Source organism: Petaurus breviceps, unplaced genomic scaffold, assembly GCF_028583685.1.
Source record: "Petaurus breviceps papuanus isolate PSGF00001 unplaced genomic scaffold, PetGlider_PUasm1.0 79, whole genome shotgun sequence".
Taxonomy (NCBI): domain Eukaryota; kingdom Metazoa; phylum Chordata; class Mammalia; order Diprotodontia; family Petauridae; genus Petaurus; species Petaurus breviceps.
Window position 1 is genome coordinate 6,191,291 of NW_027186523.1, and position 18,932 is coordinate 6,210,222.

At 41.2% G+C, this 18,932-nt stretch overlaps 1 protein-coding gene across 1 annotated transcript in view; it reads right to left on the reverse strand.

Annotated features, from left to right (window-relative positions):
* The window catches only part of LOC138175803 (transmembrane 7 superfamily member 3-like), a 41,634-nt gene extending 23,207 nt beyond the window's left edge, over positions 1–18,427 (reverse strand). Inside the window, exon 1 of the mRNA XM_069106298.1 lies at positions 18,191–18,427. Within this exon, the coding sequence (XP_068962399.1) occupies positions 18,191–18,281 (91 nt within the window). The 5' untranslated portion in view covers positions 18,282–18,427. The remainder of the gene's footprint in view (positions 1–18,190) is intronic.
* Positions 18,428–18,932: the final 505 nt, after the last annotated feature.

Sequence of the window (18,932 nt, forward strand, 5' to 3'; positions counted from 1 at the left end):
CCTTTTCCCTACTATGACCTATCTTTCTTTCTCCAGTTCCTGCCTTAACTGGACAAAACACAGAACTCAAGTCTAAGACTGTCTTAGAGGATATCATATTTATTCAGCAAAATTTTAATCTATTCATTAAATATTAGTTTTTAAAATTCACTTCTTGTCCTCTACTCCCAAGAGAAATGAACATTCAAAAAAGAAGCAAAAAATTTTTATAGAAAACATTTTAATTTTTTTGAAGGGAAAAGCTAAGAAGGAAAAATGTTTTTCTGACTTTCTCTAGGCCTTAACCTCTCTAAATATATAAAGCACAATTATGTTCAACATTTTCTAATCCTAAATCACTTTATATCTACAAAATATACATTCCTAAGTACTATGCATATTTTGATTTCCTCAAGGAAGTTGAAATCTACAAGGGTGAAAAGACCTATAATTACTACAAATTCATATTTGATTAAAATAGGCAAAAATAGCTTTAACCAAAAAGATAACGCCTTCATTATTCATTTTAGGACTATAATGAATAGTTATGATGAATAATACAAAAAACCAAGTTACAAGGAAGGAAGGGTGAGAAATAATTGGGTATTTTCTTTCTTTTTGAGTAAGCATTGCTTCTTCTGAAACCATACCCTGACCTTTTAGGAAACAGGCCCAAGATACACCCCAGGGATTCTTCCTGTCTCACTTCTTTCCTGTTCCCTAATACCTGATGTAAATAAGTGAGAAGGCAATAGGCATAATTAGAACTGCAAAGAATCAATGAATAGCATGTTGGGGGGAGAGGAATATGCACATGAGGTGGGTTGGGTGAGTCAAGGCTGGGATCAGTAGCCCCAACAGGAAATCAGAAACATGGTGTAAACATGTATGATTGGGGGGTGCAGCTGGGCTATGCTGTGGATCCCACGGAGTCACTTACAGCAATACCAGTTTGGGTAAGATAAGAAAGCCTGGGCAAGTGTCTCTGCATGGAAAGAGGGTGCATGTATATGGGTGAAAGGCAGAAGGTAAATCACAAAGGGTCCACAGGCCTTGAGTGAGATCACCATGATGGAGGGTGAACAATCTGCAGTACCATGGCTGGGGGATAGCCAGGTGTAATGCCAAGCAAAGGCAACTTCCCAAGGTTCAAAATACCAGCATAGGTGCTCTCCATTTTATTCAGTGAAAAATTAAGAACAGATAGAATCAAAATATAGCATAATTCAAAATACAGCATTTACCAAGTGTGATTAAATAATCTCCAAGTACTACCCCATCCCTGGACATTACATTCATTTAATCAATCACAAAGTCCCTCTTCTAAATACTACTCCACCCCTAGGCTGTACATTCATTTAGTCCATCACAAAGCCCCTCTTCTCAAATGGAGATTAGTTTCATAAGTAATGTACATTCCTTTGTTCAATCACAGAGCACAAAAAAGTCAAAAGTTCTCCACCCTTGGATCACAACTGAATCTACCCCAGAGTTACAACAAGTTTAAGCACAGCATTTAATACCCAAATGGAGGTCTTTTCTTCATCTTGACACGAGGCAGGCTCTCAGCAATCTTTGTTCCTAGGGAGACAAAGCTTAGCAAGGCCACAAGATACATTGCCAGTGTCTTCATTAATTCATTCTCTGTCTGCAGAACAGTCCTAGGACCCCTGAAAACATTAGCAAAACCCCCTTCCAGGATTTCTGTAAACATACAACAAGAAAATCCTTCTTCAGGGCTTCTGAACCAACAGCAAGGTTCCAGAACCTCTGCAACAACAGCACTGTCCTTCACCAGTGGACAGAATTCACTCTCTGTCTGCAGAACAGTCTCAAGGAGCTCTGAACCAACAGCAAGGTTCCCTGCAGGACCTCTGCAACAACAGGACTGTCCTTCACCAGTGGACAAATCTGGCAAAACAACATCAAAACAGACAAAGTACCAGCATAACAGCCATGTCTCCTCAGTCTTGGCAGCTCTGGGTGGCAGCTCTCAAAAGTCCTGGGCAATTCAAAGTGGCCCTCAGCAATCCTCTCAGTCTCTCTCCACCTCCAAGATGCTGCTTCCAAAAAGTTCTTCTGCCTCTCTCTTTTCTTGTGTCTCTCTAAATTTACATCACCAGCTCAACCCAGTTCAGCCCTCTCTTTTCATGTCAACAAGTCCATCCCACAAGTGGGATTCACAAGCTCTGGTTTTTAACACAATCAAACCAAAAACCAAGCCAATATAGGGGGATCTTTAAATTCCATTACTATTACACCAGGAGAGGCAAAACATGAAATAAGGCTGTAAAGGCAGGTTTGGGCCAGATTGTAGAATACCAAGAATGCCAGGCATAGTTTTTATTCATCCTTGGGGCAACTGAGGACCCACTTGAGGAGGGAGGTGACAATTACATACCTGCACCATAGGAAAATGGGCATGGACTGAAGGAGATAGAGAGGGAACAATGAGGAGACTATTACAGTTGTCTAGGCTGAGAGTAATGAGGGCCCTCAACTGGCATGGGCTGTGTGGGCAGAGGAAGAAGATAAAGCCCAAGGCAACTGGGAAGCAAATGCAATCAGCAACAGAAATACCAGCGTTTGGAGTAGAAGCAAGTTTGTAGAATATTACAAATTCAATTTTTATAATATTGATACTGGGATCAATTAACAAGCACATATTAAACACCTGCTATGTACCAATCACTTTATATAAAGAGACAAAAATAAGACTACCTTTGTGACCTGGGAGAAGTCCCTTAGCTTCCATACAGGTATCAATGTCCTGAACTATAAAAGGAACAGGCTGGCTTTGATGGCCTCTGAGGGTCCCTGCCAGCTCAGAAGCTAGGTTCTTAAACAGTCCCTGCCTTCAAACACCTTATGCCAGGTGAGACAACACACAAAAATTGAATCCTATTGAATAGACTATTGAAGCAGGTATTTCATAAATAAATAAATAAATACTATGCAAAGGCATTTTTAAGGGGAGGCATAAGCAGGTGAGAGGTGAGAATTAGCACAGGCCTAATGTAGGATGGAATGGCTTTGGTTTTGAGGGAGGGACACTAGGCCTTCTTAGAGAAACAGATGACAAGGGAGTGAGTGCATTCCAGACTTTCAACAGCATGGAGTTAGGAAACAATGCTGTTTGACTGGCACCCTGTTGTGCCTTTTTAAATTAAAATCATGAAAACTTTTAAAAAAATATTTTAAATCAAAAATATGCTTACAGTAGCAGAGTTCACAGAAAATGGAATGGTCAGTAAGAATAAAAAGTCAAATAAAAGTAATAAGCATAAACTGAAAATATTCCCAAAGTTTCTAGGAAGTAGAATTGGTTATCTCCAGACTAACACTGACTTTCGCACATGTGTGGAGAAAATGCCTTGTCATTTAATTATGATTTTGTCCCTGAATGGTTAAACTGAAACCAAGAAGTGTTGTGTCAAATTGTTCAAGCTCGACAAAATAGGAGGAGAACTGAATAGATAAAAGTGCTTTAAGAAAAAAAAAATTCCTTCAGCTGACTTATTCTCAGGAAGCATGTCCTTCTGACAGTTGGGATCTATATACCACTTCCTTCTTCTATTTACCGATTTCCTGACAATGAACCAAAAAAGGGGCAGGGGAGCCTCATGTGCCTTGAGTGGCAAGAACCAAGCAAAAGGCACCCCACAAAATGACCACACTTTGGGAAGCTACAGCTGGCCAAGCTGGGAAGGAATAAAGATGTACTGAGAAGAAAAGCCACTCAATGTATCTGACTTTTCTTTACTTGTAATTCTTGATTTCTCCTGCTTTACTTTTCATGGAAAGGACACTGGCAAGTTAAAACCCATCAGCAATTCCTGCTGGACTCCTGAAACAAAGCAGCTGAAAGAGCCTTGCATATTTCACAAATGATTGCATATTTCCCAACCATCAAACAGTCTGTGCTTTTGACAGCATGTGATACATATAGGAAGACCCAGAAAACTTGCTACCAAAGTCCTGGCACCATCAATCGGTTCAAGATCAGAAACTGATATAATTTTATCAGTGGAAATGACATTAAAAAAGGAGGCACTGCCATCTGTTTTCCTTCTTCACTCTAAAGACCATGGGACCTATCCATCTGACTGACAGCAGGAATCTCCCATATGTTGTCTCCCCCATTAGAATAGGGGCATAGGATTATTTCCAATGTTTAGTACAGGGCTTTTGAACAGTGACTGTTTAATAAAAAATCAGAATTACAAATTGGAAATAAAAAAAAAAACCTGGAAGCATTTAAAAAATTAATCCTTGTGAAATAATACTATGCCATTAATTTTCACCCACGGAGATGGACTTTAGCAAAGGCAGACCTCCGCCCTAAAGACAACACAGAGCATGTAGAAATGGGACTAAACCTGATTCCTCTGAGCACATCTGAAAAATCATACATGAAAAAGATTTCATGAGGTTTAATTAGCTCTTATGACTTTGGGAGTAGGAGGCAGGAAAGAGGTGGAAGGCAGATCAAATGGTATTTACAGAACAACTGTCTTGAGACTGAGTCTGAATCTTGCCTGTGATCAAGCTTAAAAATTTTTTCTAGCAAGTCTTCACAGGAATCTGATTCAGCAGCAAGAGGCTACTTTTCATTTCAACATTTAAGCTCAACTTTTAATCATCACTCATGGCTATAAACAATGAGAACTAACCTACCTTTTTCTACCCCATCATGAGACCCTAAGACATTTCTAAACCCAGCTCATTATTTAACTACTAATTTTATTTATTCCCTCTATTTCTAGCTCATTTTTCTTGATTAAAAAAAAAATTCTCTTCCACTTGATAGCTATCCAGACGCTGTCTAGAACATGGTGTGTTAGAGGAGAAATATGGCCTCCCAATCAAGAACAGCTGGGAGTTCAAATCTAACCTCTGAAACTGTCTTTGTGTGTGTGTGTGTGAGACACACCCTGGGCAATTAACAATGTCTCAGTCCCCAAGAAATTCTGTTTATAATCTGCAAAACACTTGGTGATCTGCATTGATAAAAGAAGTTCCCTCACAGAGCGTTCCCACACAACTCAAATCCCAGTTCTGAGGAAAAACAACCACCACAAAAAAATTAATCTCAAATGATTAACAGACACTGCAAATTAAGACAAAGATCTTACACTCAACCAAGTCAGGAAAACTATCGATTAAAAAAACTGTCAGTCACCCACCTCAACCTGCTATTTTCTAATTTCAACTCAAAACGTTTCAGGGTCTGTTACTGAAAAGTCTATGCTAGAGACGAGGAATACAAGAGGAGAAGCAGAAGGGGAAGGAGAAGGAAGAGGAAGAGGAGGAAGAGGAGGAGGAGGAGAAAGAAGGAGGAGGAGAATCTTTGAGTTTATAGTCTAGGGAAGATAAAACACACAAAGCAAAAAATAGTTGAGTTTTTTCCCCAATTTTTAAGAAACTGAAGAGGAAGACATTATTTTTAATTGGGGGAAAGGAGGCAATCCAGGAAGGTCTCATGTAAGAAGAGAAATAAGAGAAAAAACATTTACTAAGTACCTGCTATTGTGTGCCAAGCATTGTACTGGGTGCTTTACAAATATTACTTCATTTGATCCTTATAACAACCCTGGGGGTATTTGACAGTTGAGGAAAGTGAGGCACACAGAGGTTAAGTGACTTGCCCAGGGTCACACTGCTAGTAAGTGTCTATAGCTACACTTGAACTTGGGTCTCCCCACTATGCCAGGCCCAGGGCTTATCCACTCTGCCCCCTGGCTGCCTCTTGGGTTAAATGAATTATCCAGTTATACAAATAATACTTAGGAAAGCCGGGATGTGAACCTGGGTTCCTTACACTGTCCCTCTAGATGATAGCAGGAAAAGGCTAATACATCCATTTTAGCAGAAATAGAGTGCTTAAAAAATAATAGAGTGAAAAAAAACTGGAAATGTAGGTTGGAGCCAGATCATAGAAAGCCTTAAATACTAAGCTTGTATACAAGTTTATATTTTATTCCATCAAGTTCTTGGAGTTAACCTTGTATATATGTATGTATGGACCCCTTCAACAGTCTGGTGAAGCCGATGGAGCTCTTCTTGGAGTAGTGTTTGATGAAGAGATCATAAAAATAGGAAAAGTACCCACGAGTACAAAAATATTTATAGCAGCTCTTTTCGTGGTGGCAAAGAACTGGAAATTGAGGGGATAGCCTTCGACTGGGGAATGGCTGAACAAGTTGCAGTATGTGAATGTGATGGAATACTGTACCATAAGAAATGACAAGCAGGAGGATTTCAGAAAAACCTGGAAAGACTTCCATGAACTGATGCTGAGAGAAGTGAGCAGAACCAGGAGAACACCGTACACAAAAATAGCAACACTGCACGTGATGACGGCCAACTTTGACAGACTTAACTCTTCTCAGCAATGTAATGATCTAAGGCAATTCCAAGACTCCAGACAGTATATAGCTTCCTCCACATCCAGAGAAAGAACTACGGAGACTGAATGCAGATCAAAGCACACTATTTTCTCTTTTTTTTGTTTTTTTCTTTCTCATGGTTTTTCCCTTTTGTACTGATTCTTCTGTCACAACAAGACTAATGTGAAAATATGTTTAACATGATTGTACATGTATAGCCTATATCAGATTGCATGCCATCTTGGGGAGGGGGGAAATCAGTTATTTATTTATTTGTTTTGTTTTTTGGAGGGGATAAGGAGGGGCAATTGGGGTTAAGTGACTTGCCCAAGGTCACACGGCTAGTGTGTCAAGTCAGGCCACATTTGAAGTCAGGTCCTCCTGACTCCAGGGCCAGTGCTCTATTCATTGCGCCACCTAACCTCCCAGGGGAAAAACTTTATAACTCAAAATTTTATAAAAATGAATGTCGAAAACTAAAAATTAGTTAAGTAATTAACTTTTAAAGAAAGAATAGTGCTTGATGCCTACATGCAAAATTGAAGGAAAATACTAAATTTCAGTCGGTTAGTGAAAAGAAATAGGGAATATTTTTTCCACCCAAGTTCGTGGACTCCCCTGAAATCTCAATGAAATCTTCGATGGTCCATGGACCCCGGGTTTAAAAAAAAAATTATGGAGTTGATGATAATTTCTGAAAAGAAGAAGAATGGCCACTTGTACCGTTTCCCCAAACTCCTTAATAAAAAACAAAAAACCTATCAGAATCACACCTCCCCAGGATAGGTTCGGTGCTCAGTGTTCTTGTTCCCTGTGTTCAATTTATTAAAAAAAAAAGTTCTCTCCTCCTCTACATACCTCATGGTACTAGTACCTCAATCCCGATGAAAGGCAGAAAAGCTTCCTGAAGAAAGGTCAACAGTCTATGGAATTCATGCCAATTACTATTTCAAATGAGATAACATGCTTAAAATACTATGTAAATGCTATCTATTATTACTATTCTCTCTCCTTCCTCCCCTGAAATGACTCTCTCTTAAAAGCATTTCCAAAACAGGGTTACTACCTTGAATACATTCCTTCTCCAAAGTTGCTCACTGGCCCTTGGAAGCCGTGGTAACTAATTTCAGAAAAACCTGGAAAGGATTTCCAGAAAGCACTTATGGTGGTTGAGAACTCAATATAAGAGCTATTTTTAGAATATCTTTGTCATAATTATCAATTACTTTCTGCAGAATCCCATGCTTTAATTAGCAGAGGGACCAAATATGACATTTTATTTCTACCTATTCACACTATAGCTGATGCTCAAATGCAAAGTTACTATATTCTTTGCAAAAAAAGGTCAAAGTAAACTGAAAGCCCCTAATTTGGACAAGAGGCATTACAGTAGGCCCCTACCCACTGAGAACTAATGACTCAATTTCTGAAGTTTTCTTGTGTGAAGCCTACTCTGCTCAGCCCTTTTAAACTCCCACCCCTCAATTTCAAGGCATTTTGAAATGTTTTTTTCTATTTTAAATGGGATACATGAGCAAAAGTATGTTCAATTAAAGCAAGACAGGAGTTTTTTTGGAAGCAAAGGTGGTAAAGGATTTCAGGGAAGAAGAGATGTTCAATGCTAAAGAGAGATCAGAGCATGCAGCCCTGGAGTCAGGAGGACCTGAGTTCAAATCCTGCCTCACACACTTGATGCTTACTATATGACCCTGGCCAAATCACTTAACCCCCACTGCTTCCTAAAAGGGGAGAGAGACAGACAGACAGACAGACAGAGACAGAGAGAGAGAGAGGGAGATCAAAGGGCATAAGAAAAGGGAAAAGGCCAATCACACTTGAGAATCAGGAGCCAACTGGTGACTGAAAGGTGGAGTGAATGCCATATTGCAAAGGGTTTAATAAATATTGAGGGAGCAGCAACACCAAGTTTTAACAGTGAAAGGAAAGAAAGACAGGGAAGTTGCTGGAGGGTATGACAGGGTCTATGCTGTGATTACCTCTCAGAAGCTTTGTTTGGCATAAACAAGGAGGCAGAGAAACTGATGATCAGGGGACCACAGATGTAGATCAGGAAGGGACTTGGCTGTTATTATCAGTCATGTCCAATTCTACATAACCCTAGGTTTTCTTGGCACAGATATTGGAGCGGAGTGTGTCCCAATTTTGCAGAGGAGGAACTCAGGCAAATAGGTGTTAAGTGACTTGCCCAGGGTCACACAGCTAGTAAATGTCTGTGATAGTAATGGCATTTAAAGATTACCCTGTATTGGCTTGGTTTTTCAAATTGATTGTGTTAAAACCCAGAGCTTGTTAATCCCACCTGTGGGATGGACTTGACTTGAAAAGAGAGACACGAACTGGGAGGAGCTGGTGACATAGATTTGGAGAGACAGGAGAGAGGCAGAAGAACTTTTTGGAAGCAGCACCCACGTGGAGGCAGAGAGAGAGACTGAGAAGGATTGCTGGGGCCACTTTGAATCGCCCTGGACTTTTGAGATCTGCCCCCGGAGCTGCCAAGGACTGAGGAGGCATGGCAGTTTTGCTGGTACTTTGTATGTCTGTTTTGATGTTGTATTGCCAGATTTGTCCACTGGTGAAAGACAGTCCTTTTGTTGAAGAAGTCCTGGAACCTGGCTGTTGGCTAAGAAGCCCTGAGACTGTCCTGCAGACAGAGAGTGAATACTGTCCACTGGTGAAGGACAGTGCTGTTGTTGCAGGGGTCTGGGAACCTTTCTGTTGGTTCAGAAGCCCTGAAGAAGGATTTTCTTGTTGTATGTTTACAGAAATCCTGGGAGAGGGTTTTGCTAATGTTTTCAGGGGTTCTAGGACTGTTCTACAGACAGAGGATGAATTAATGAAGGGATTGGCAATGTATCTTGTGGCCTTGCTAAGCCTTGTCTCCCCAGGAACTAAGATTGCTGAGAACTTGCCTCGTGTCAAGATGAAGAAAAGACCTCCATTTGGGTATTAGGTGCTGTGCTTAAACTTGATGTAACTCTAGGGTAGATTCAATTGTGATCCAGGGGTGGGGAACTTTTGACCTTTTTGTGTTCTATGGTTGAGCAAATGAAGGTACTTTACTTGTGTTTGGAAACTAATCTCCATTTGAGAAGAGGGGCTTTGTGGTGGACTAAATGAAGGTACAGCCTAGGGGTAGAGTAGTATTTAGAACAGGGACTTTGTAATTGATTGAATGATTGGAAGGTCCTGGGGTGGGGTAGTACTTGGAGATTATTTAATCACACTTAGTAAATGCTGTATTTTGAATGATGTCATGTTTTGACCTTCTCTGTTCTTGGTTTGTCACTGAATAAAATGGAGAGCACCTATGCTGGTATTCTGAACCTTGGGAAGTTGCCTTTCCTTGGCATTACATTACAATGTCCAAGGCTAAATTTTAACTCAGATCTTCCTGACTCCAAGTCTGGTACTCTTATCTACTGCGTACCCTAGAAGGAAACTGGGAGGACATCAAATCCAACCCCCTGATTTTACATGAGGAAACTAAGGCAGAGGGAGGTTGTGACTTAGTCAGGCTTACATACTTAAGTATCTGAGACAGGATTTAGGTCCAGGTTTTTCTGTTCTGCCCATGCTGCCTTTGTTCAGTGAGGCTGATGGAGCGACACCCTACCCCCCAAGCAGGTAGGCAGAAAGGCAGCTAACCATGGACTACTACTGTGCTGTAAGAAATGATGAGCAAGATGACTTTAGAAATAGATGGAAAGACTTGTGTGAAATAATGAAGAATGAGATGAGCAGAACAAAAGAACGTTGTATACAGAGGTGGCTGGGTGGTGCAGTGAATAGAGCACCAGTCCTGGAGCCAGGAGAACCTGAGTTCATATCTGGCTCAGACACTTAACACTTACTAGCTCTGTGACCTCGGACAAGTCACTTAACACTAACTGCTCTACCTTCCCCCTCCAAAAGAGACCCTAAAAAAATATTGTTTGAAGAATAACTGCTATTCTGAGTATTAAAAATCCTCAAATCAACTACAAAGGACCTATAAAGTAAGACGCTATCCACCTTCAGAGAAAGAACTGATAAAAAGAAGTGTGCATAGTATGGGTTTATACACACATGTATATATGTATGTTTGTGTGTGTATATATAAAATACACACATGTATACATACATACATCTACACACACATGTATCTGTGTTGAATGGTAGCCTTCTCTAATAAGGAGTGGGAAGGGAGGGAGGGAGGCAGTTCAGAACTTAAAATGCAATGAAAAAATTTCAATTAAAAAAAAGAAAGGGAGCTAAACGGTCATCTGCTTGAGGCCCTAATTTCCACCTTCCTGAATTCTCCAAACATGTGTTTGTCCTTTGTTTTTGAAGAGGACCATGGCATCAGGGAATGATGACAGGACTTGTAGCTGACTTGATTTGAGTGAGGGAGGGCTGTGCAAGGTCCCAGCTTCACTTCCTCCTCCAGAGCCATCTGGGTCCAGTGGCCAGATATCGATCAGGATGACTGTTGATGGCCCAGGATGCAATGGGAGTCCCTGGCCCTTTAGGCTAAGCCTAACTGTGAGGTAAGGCTCATTCTGTCAATAGGCCTCTTAAAGAAGTGAGTCAAGGGATGGCCCCTTTAGTTTAAAAAAAAAAAAATCAAGCTGGGAGGGGAAGACCCCTCAGACTTGGGGGCCAAAAGAGATGTTACTAGTAACATTAACTCTGAGCTGGGAGGGCCCAAAATACATCCATTAAGCTGTCCTTGGGCAGGAACCTACTGTGGTCCAATCTATGAGCTCCAATCAATAAGAAAAATGAAGACAGGAAGGGCAGAGAGTTATCTTTCCCACAACAGGCTAGTCATACGGAAATGAAAAAAACACCATATAAATATATATTCAGCCTTCTCTCATCTCTGCCCCCAATCTGAGATATAAAAACCAGGCTAAGGCAATTTGTACAAGTTAATCAAGGTTTTAAAATTATGCCCCACTTCTCCCTGATTCCCCTTTTTTTTTTTTTGCCTTTTTTGGAGGGTAATTTGGGTTAAGTAACTTGCCCAAGGTTACACGGCTAGTTTTGTGTGTGTGTGTGTGGTTGTTAAGTGTCTAAGGCTAGAACTGAAATCGTATCCTCCTCTCCTGACTCCTGGGCCGGCACTTTACACACTGCGCCACCTAGCTGCCCCACTGATTCCCTTTTAAGAACTGAATCTCTCTCTACTGTCCACTAGAAGCTATGAAGTTTTATTACAATAAATAAAAATACAAAATACAAAAATATTACAAATATTACAAAAATATTACAAAAAATAAAAATACAAAAGCTTTAGCTTCTCACAAAATAAACACCTGTGTGCCAAGAAGTGTAGAATTTTCCTGCTTCAGCTTAAAAAAAGGAAAAACAAGCCCACCCGATACTTCCCTTGTACATCATACCTTAGACAGCTAAGCTTGCTTTCCCTTTGACCCCAATTGTAATTAGTTCAGAATCTGTCTATCCAATTACAAAGCAATTTTTTTTCTTTCTTTTCTTCCTTTTAGACACTTCAAAAGAACCTTATAGCCCTCACCTTAAGAATATAGTATACCATATTCTAGATGAAATACTGACAGGTTCATAATTAAACAGAAAACATTCACTGTCAGGGAGAGGCTGAGGAGATCATTCTATCACAGATTCAGAGCTGGGAAGAACCTTTGAGGTTGTCTAGAGACCACTTGGATCAAACTCAGAGAGAAACATGGGCCACAAAATCACATGCAAGGATCCCTTCAGATCACAGAGCGATGTAGAAAACCACAGGCATTTATCTTTTTTTTTTTTAATTGAACGGCAACACAACAAAATCAGAGCTATAATTTAATCTAATCAGAGGCACACTCAGGAGTATTGCAGTCCACACTTGACCAGTACAAGCGTGACACCTGGGACCTAGTCAAACCTCAATTTCCAAATAAGGAAACTAAAACTCAAAGAGTTTAAGTAACTTGTCCATCATTGTATAGAGATAAGTGTCACAGGATGTATATAACCTATATGTAGGAAGAAAATTTTGAACTCAAAAAAAATTTTTTTAATGTTAAAAATGTAATTGGGGGGAAAGATAAAATATTAAATGTTTTTAAAAAGAAAAAAAATAGGTGCTACAGGGCCAGGATTTGCTTCCCTTTGACATTTTTTATTTTTAATTATTATTGATATTCATTTTTATATCACTTTCATTTTCAAAAATTGGGGAAAGGTAGGCAGGGAGAGCATATCCTCTAGCCAAAAAGCCAGAGCCTCTCTTGTCACAAATAAATTTTTTTAAGTTAAAAAAAAGCTCAGTGAAATGCAAATAAAAAGTATATCACACCTATGAGATTGGCTAATATGACAGAAAAGGAAAATGGTAAATGTTGGAGATGTGGGAAAATTGGGGTACTAATGCATTGTTGGTGGAGTTGTGGACTGACCCAACCATTCTGGAGAGCAATTTGGAACTATGCCCAAAGAACAATTGAATTATTCATATCCTTTGATCCAGCAATACCATTAGTAGGTCTATATTCCAAAGACATCATGAAAAAGGGAAAGGGACCTACATGCACAAAAATATTTATAGCAGCTCTTTCTGTGGTGACAAAGAATTGGAAACTGAGGGGATGCTCATCAACTGGGAAATGGCTGAATAAAATTGTGGTATATGAATGCAATGGAATACTATTGTTCCATAACAAATGACAAGCTGGCAGATTTCAGAAAAACATAGAAAGACTTACGGGAAATGATGCTGAATGAAGGGAGCAGGGCCAGAAGAACGTTATACAGAGCAACGGCCTCACTGCACAATGACTAACTTTGACAGACTCAGCTCTTCTAAGCAATACAATGATATAAGGCAATTCCAAAAGACTCATGATGGAAAAGGCTATCCACATCCAGAGAAAGAACTATGGAGTCTGAATGCAGATCAAAACATGCCATTTTCACTTTTTTTATTGTTTTTAGTTGGCTTTTCCCTTTTGTTCTGTTTCTTCTTTCACAACATGACTAATTTGAAAAAATGTTTACATGACTGCACATGTATAACCTATATCAGATTACAAGCCATCTTGAGGAGGGAGAAAAAAATTTGAAACTCAAAATCTTATAAAAAATGAATGTTGAAAACTACCTTTACATGTAATTGGAAAAAATAAAATTCTACCAGCCCCCCTCAAAAAGAGCTCAGCAAAACCAACTTAATGCATCAACTGATTCTGATAGTAATGCTGTGCTCCAAACCCAGTCATCCACCTCTACAAAGGAAGGGCTATGTATTTTGCCATCTTTGGGGGTCAAATGCCTTTGATTACAACGTAGAGAATGATAATATAGGGGTCTCAAAAGTCTTAATGAAGACTTAAGCTACTAAAAACTTAAAACTACCCTCTTTCCACATATAGGGTGTGCAAAAAAAAAAACAACAAACCTTAGTTTAGTACTAAGCTTTACTAATTTCAAACTGCACTAAGACTTTTAGGACACTGTACATCTTTGGCATCAGGTATTTTCCCAGACCTCTTCTTGCTCAAAGCATGTCCACAAATAAGGAAGAAGGCCATGGCTACCCTAGGGAAACAGAGGCACTTGAACTAATCCAATAAAACAAATATTTATTAAGCAGGTAATATATGCAAGGCAAGAGTCAGAGTGGGTACTGGTAGAGTTGGTTTCATAACCAGGAAGAACCTCTCATTCTCCTAGGTAGTTCTTTAAGAGTATAAGATACAGAGCAAGAAAAAATGTAAGCATGTGGATGGGTTATAGGGGTGAGGAACCTGAGGCCTCCAAGTCACATGTGGCCCTCAAGGTCCTCAAGTGCAACCCTCTGACTGAATCCAAACTTCACAAAACAAATCCACTTAATAAAAATATTTGTTAATAAAAGGATTCTAACTGTTAGAATCTCTACTACTGGGGAGAGACAATATTCACATCTTAACTCTCTACTTACAGCATCAAAGGATCTTAGATATGGAGCTGGATTTGAAGCTTAGAGACCAACTATTCCAACTTCTTCATTTTACAGATGAGAAAACTGAGAGGCCCAAAGAGTCACTTGTCCAGGGTCACAGAATTGGTAAGTGATCTTACCAAAAGTTGAATTTTGGTTTTTGATTCCAAACCCAGTGTTCTTTCTGCTGTGTGAGGCTGCTGCAGTGTTTCAGGATATCAATTTTTATACTGTCACACTGAGAATTTAAAGGGCACCAAAACTGGAATATTTATGCAAAATAAAAACCTCAACAGAAAAATTCTTAATACAACGTTTAAATGTTCAGTTTGAGAACTGGAAGTTTGGAGATTCAAAATCCAGAGTTATAAAAATTTAACTATAAACAGGCTAAAGAAAGAACCCTTTACGTGAAGAAAAATGCTTCTAGCATATTTCATTGCTAATTGGCATCTATATCAAAGAGCTAGGTGAATGGGAACTATTACCATCATACACGAGAATGAGAACAGGGTTAATAGAAGGAATTATTGCAAAACTCAACTTAAAAAAAACCTCTGGTGAGGACAGAATATTATAATGATGAAATTTTGGAAAAATCTGTAAGTTTTTAATTCACTATAGACTCCTGCCTAATACTCTAAATGACCTAATCTATGTAATGCTTTCTCCCACTCAAAGTTATCATAAACATATAATTTGACCACCTTCTGGGATGCCTTTTCCAGTCCCCTTTAATCTTAGTACCTTCCCTTTAGTGGTATTCAATCATTTTTCAGTCCTGTCTGGAAAAAAATAAAACCCATTTGGGGTTTTCTTGACAGAGATACTGGAGTGGTTTGCTATTTCCTTCTCCAGTTCATTTTATAGATAAGGAAACTGAGGCAAACAGGGGTCTCATCTCAGGCAGATAAGCCTTCCTGACTCCAGGCCCTGAACTCTATCCACCCACCCTTTCTTTCCCTGATACTACCCCCACCTGATCCTGTATATATTTCGTTTGTATATAGCTGCTTGCATGCTGTCTCCCTCATTAGACCACAAGCTGCCTGAAAGCAGAGACTTCAACCCGTCTCAGGAAGCTCTTTACTGGGCTGACCTCATCATCCTCAGCAGCCCTGGTTCTCCACTGGACTACTACCCTCTTGTCTCACTGAGTGGGCAACGGGGCCATGAACACCAACCTCCAATCAGGCATCTCATTTCTCTTCTGGCTGCACTACTTCAGAACTTCTCAGAGAGACCCCCACACCATACTCCTGATCCTGTCCATCCTCCCTCCGGCACCCCTTGAAGTCCACTTCTGTGTGCTGTCTTCCTCTAGTCTATAAACTCCTTGAAGGCAGAAACGATTTCTTTTTCCCTTTTTGGATCCCCAGTGCTGAACACAGTACCTGGCACATAGTAATATTTAATAAATGTTTACTGACTGACACAGTGCCTGGCACATAGTAAACCCTTAATTAATGATAGGTCAGTGACTCACTGACCAGCTAAGGGCCTATAAACCATAGGCTACCCTGTCCTAGAGGATGGAGGACTGGACTTTAAGTCATGGAAACTTCAGTTCAGACACTTGGCAAGTTATTTAAGTGCCTTCCATGAATATCCCCATCTACAAAGTAGGACTAATAAAGACTCAATAAAGATGTCTGAGGCACTCTTGAAATAATGCTTGTGAAGCAATGCTACGGCACTATTCAAATGCCCAGTATCAGGCTATCTGACCTACAGAATCCAGCCACCAGTTTTATGCCCAACCCCACCACTCTTAAGCCCATTTCTCACACCTACCTCTCCTTAGGCAGCAATCACATTGTCAGGAAGGCATTCTAAGTGCCAAGTGTTATGAACCTGGCATTTCCACCTCAAACTCTGGTTTTATGAGATACATAAAAATCTTGATAATGCTTGTGCTAAATTAAAGTCTTTCTTAATTGTTTATATTCATCCTCATATACATGTCAAAACAAGTCTGGTTACTCAGTGGGGACACTTAAGTTTTCTCTAAAGGAAATGCAAGAAGGGCCCAACAGAAGAAATGCCACAGGGGGAAGGGATAAGAAAAACATCAGCTTCAGCAATGCTCAAATGTCATGGGGTGGTTGGTTTGGGGGAGGGGGGGGAGAATAGCCTGTGATGTAATAAATTCCTCTACTGTGTAGATCAGTAAACCACACTGCAATCTGGTTTTTAGTTAGCAAAGTGCCAAGAATAGTAAAAAGAAAGAGACTGATGGGGTGGCTAGGTGTTAAAGTGAATAGAGCACTGGCCCTGGAGTCAGGAGGACCTGAGTTCAAATGTGGCCTCAAGACACAACACTTAATAGCCATGTGACCTTGGGCAAGTCAATTAACCCCAATTGCCCTAACTTCCCCCCTCCAAAAAGCAAAAAGAAAAAGAAAGGGACTGATTATTATCAGGCAAGTTATGTGTCAGAAGGGAGACTAAATTAAGCCCTGGTCTTCCAGACTGAGGTGAGCTCTCTTTCCATTAGAGCCAGGAACTTTGCATCAAGGATTAATTAATGGCTTTTTGATTCAGTTCTTGACCAGACTCTTCCAGGTTCAAAATAATGCCAAATTTCTACCAAAAAAATAAATGCCAAGTGCTTCTGATTAGTTGTTTGTTTTTTAATCTCTGACATGGTGGGTATATTTTGTTCTTGATATAATAGAAAGAACACTGAGTTAGGAGCCAGAAGGCGAGAGTTCTGGCCCTGCCTACATCACCTGATGGATGAGTAAACTTGGACAAGCTAGTTTTTAACATACAAGATCAGGATAAAATACCATGTGCTCTACCAATCATGGGGGGGGCATCAAAGATTTAATGGGAGGATACTTCTAAGGCTTTAAAGCACTACACTTTAGTCCTGGGATATTTTTATAAACTGCTTTGTATTAGAAACATAACCTCATCTTCTTGAGACAAAGCAACATAAAAAACTAGCATTCCCAGGGGTGCAACTCAGTTTTGCAAAAGCTGGACATTTCTGAAATTCAAATTATTCAGGTTGTTTCATTTGCTTGCATTAAAGATACTCCTTTAGGCCTCAAATACTCAAAGCAAGTTAATAGCGTTTAAAGGAGCCTGATGATCTCTCCCACATAGTGCTAAAGGAGAAAAAAAAGGAACAAACCAGGAATTGTTGTCAGACCCCACGCACCAAGCACATGACACACGACTTACAAAGACTAATTCTCTGCATGACTTTTCCTAACCAGACATAGCAAATTCCTTGAAATGACTGCTCTAATATGTGACCTGGAGGTTCCACACTGGAGGTCACCCTTGTGTTGTCGAGGGCCCTAACACCCGTTATTTCTGCACCTGGACTACGCTACCTCAGGTCTGGGCCCCAGTTTGAAGAAGTGGCATGGGAAAGCCAGAAACATGGCTGCTCCAGACGCTGGGCTACAATGTCCCCGGAGAAACGGAGCCAGATGACAGGGATTCTCAAGCTTCTGCCCCGGCTTTCGTGTATCGGCATCGGGGAGGGGGCTCAGCAGAGGCGTCCCGGGAGGTCAAAGCCCCTTCTGAAAGCAACCGATCTTTCTCCCCAGGGTGTAAACGAAGGCCTCCGTCTTTTCTCCTCCCTAAGACGCTCACTCGGTCACCCAGCAAACCTTTTAAAATGCACGTGAGCATTTTTAAATAGGGTATTTTGTAATGTTTTAAAATAAGATATAAAATATATTCTGTTGCAAGAAATAATGCATTAGCATGGCGCAAAAATATATACATATACACACATACATGTGTATATGTGTGTGGGTGGGTGCACATACATACATGCATCCATTCATGCATACAGGTCCAAGTTGCAACCGGCAGCCCCCACCCCGCTCCCCAGCCCCTACTCTCGCCTTACCTAAGCTGGAGTTCACCGGGGTCTCAGTTGCACCAGCCAGCCCCAACCCCAGCCCCAGAAGAACCAAGTGCAGGGGCCCGAGCAGCCCCATGGTGCCTGGAGCCTCGCTAGCCCGGAGCGCCCCAGCGGCCCCGCATCGCCGCCCGGCTGCGGCGCACCTGTCCGCCCCGCGCCGACCCCCGCCGTTTCCCGAGGCCAAGCTCAAGGCTTCCTCTTCCGGCGCTTCCCTGGTTGGGGCACCCCGCGGCTCCGCCTCCCGCGGGGGGCCAGGGGCACCGAATGGCGCGGAGGGGCGTTTTCCAAGGAGCCGGCGGCTCCTCCCCCTGCTTCCCAAAGTGTCCGCGCGCTCGCCCGCCAGCACCGAGCACAGTCCGCGTTCCGGCGCTTTGCTCAGCGCGTGGCACGTAGTAGGCGCTTAATAAATGCACGCCCACCTGCTGGGGGAAAGGTGATCCGGGTGGCAGCAGCACCCTGGCGTTGTTTTCTTGTTTGTTTGTGGGGGCGGGGTTGATCTAGGGTTCCCAGGTTGCTGACTGATTTAACCCAACGTTTCCCCAGGGTTTTGCGTTCTTCTTAGAAAGCCTAAAACTTGAAACAAACCCCGGGTTTCCATCTGCACGCATGTGGACTCCTGCACCTGGGAGCATTCAACTCTCTTGTAAGGAGAGGACGCTGGCTGGCCCGAACTCTGAAATGCTGAGTCTTGTGAAGGAAGAGAAATGGACCGGCCTCCTGCTTTCTA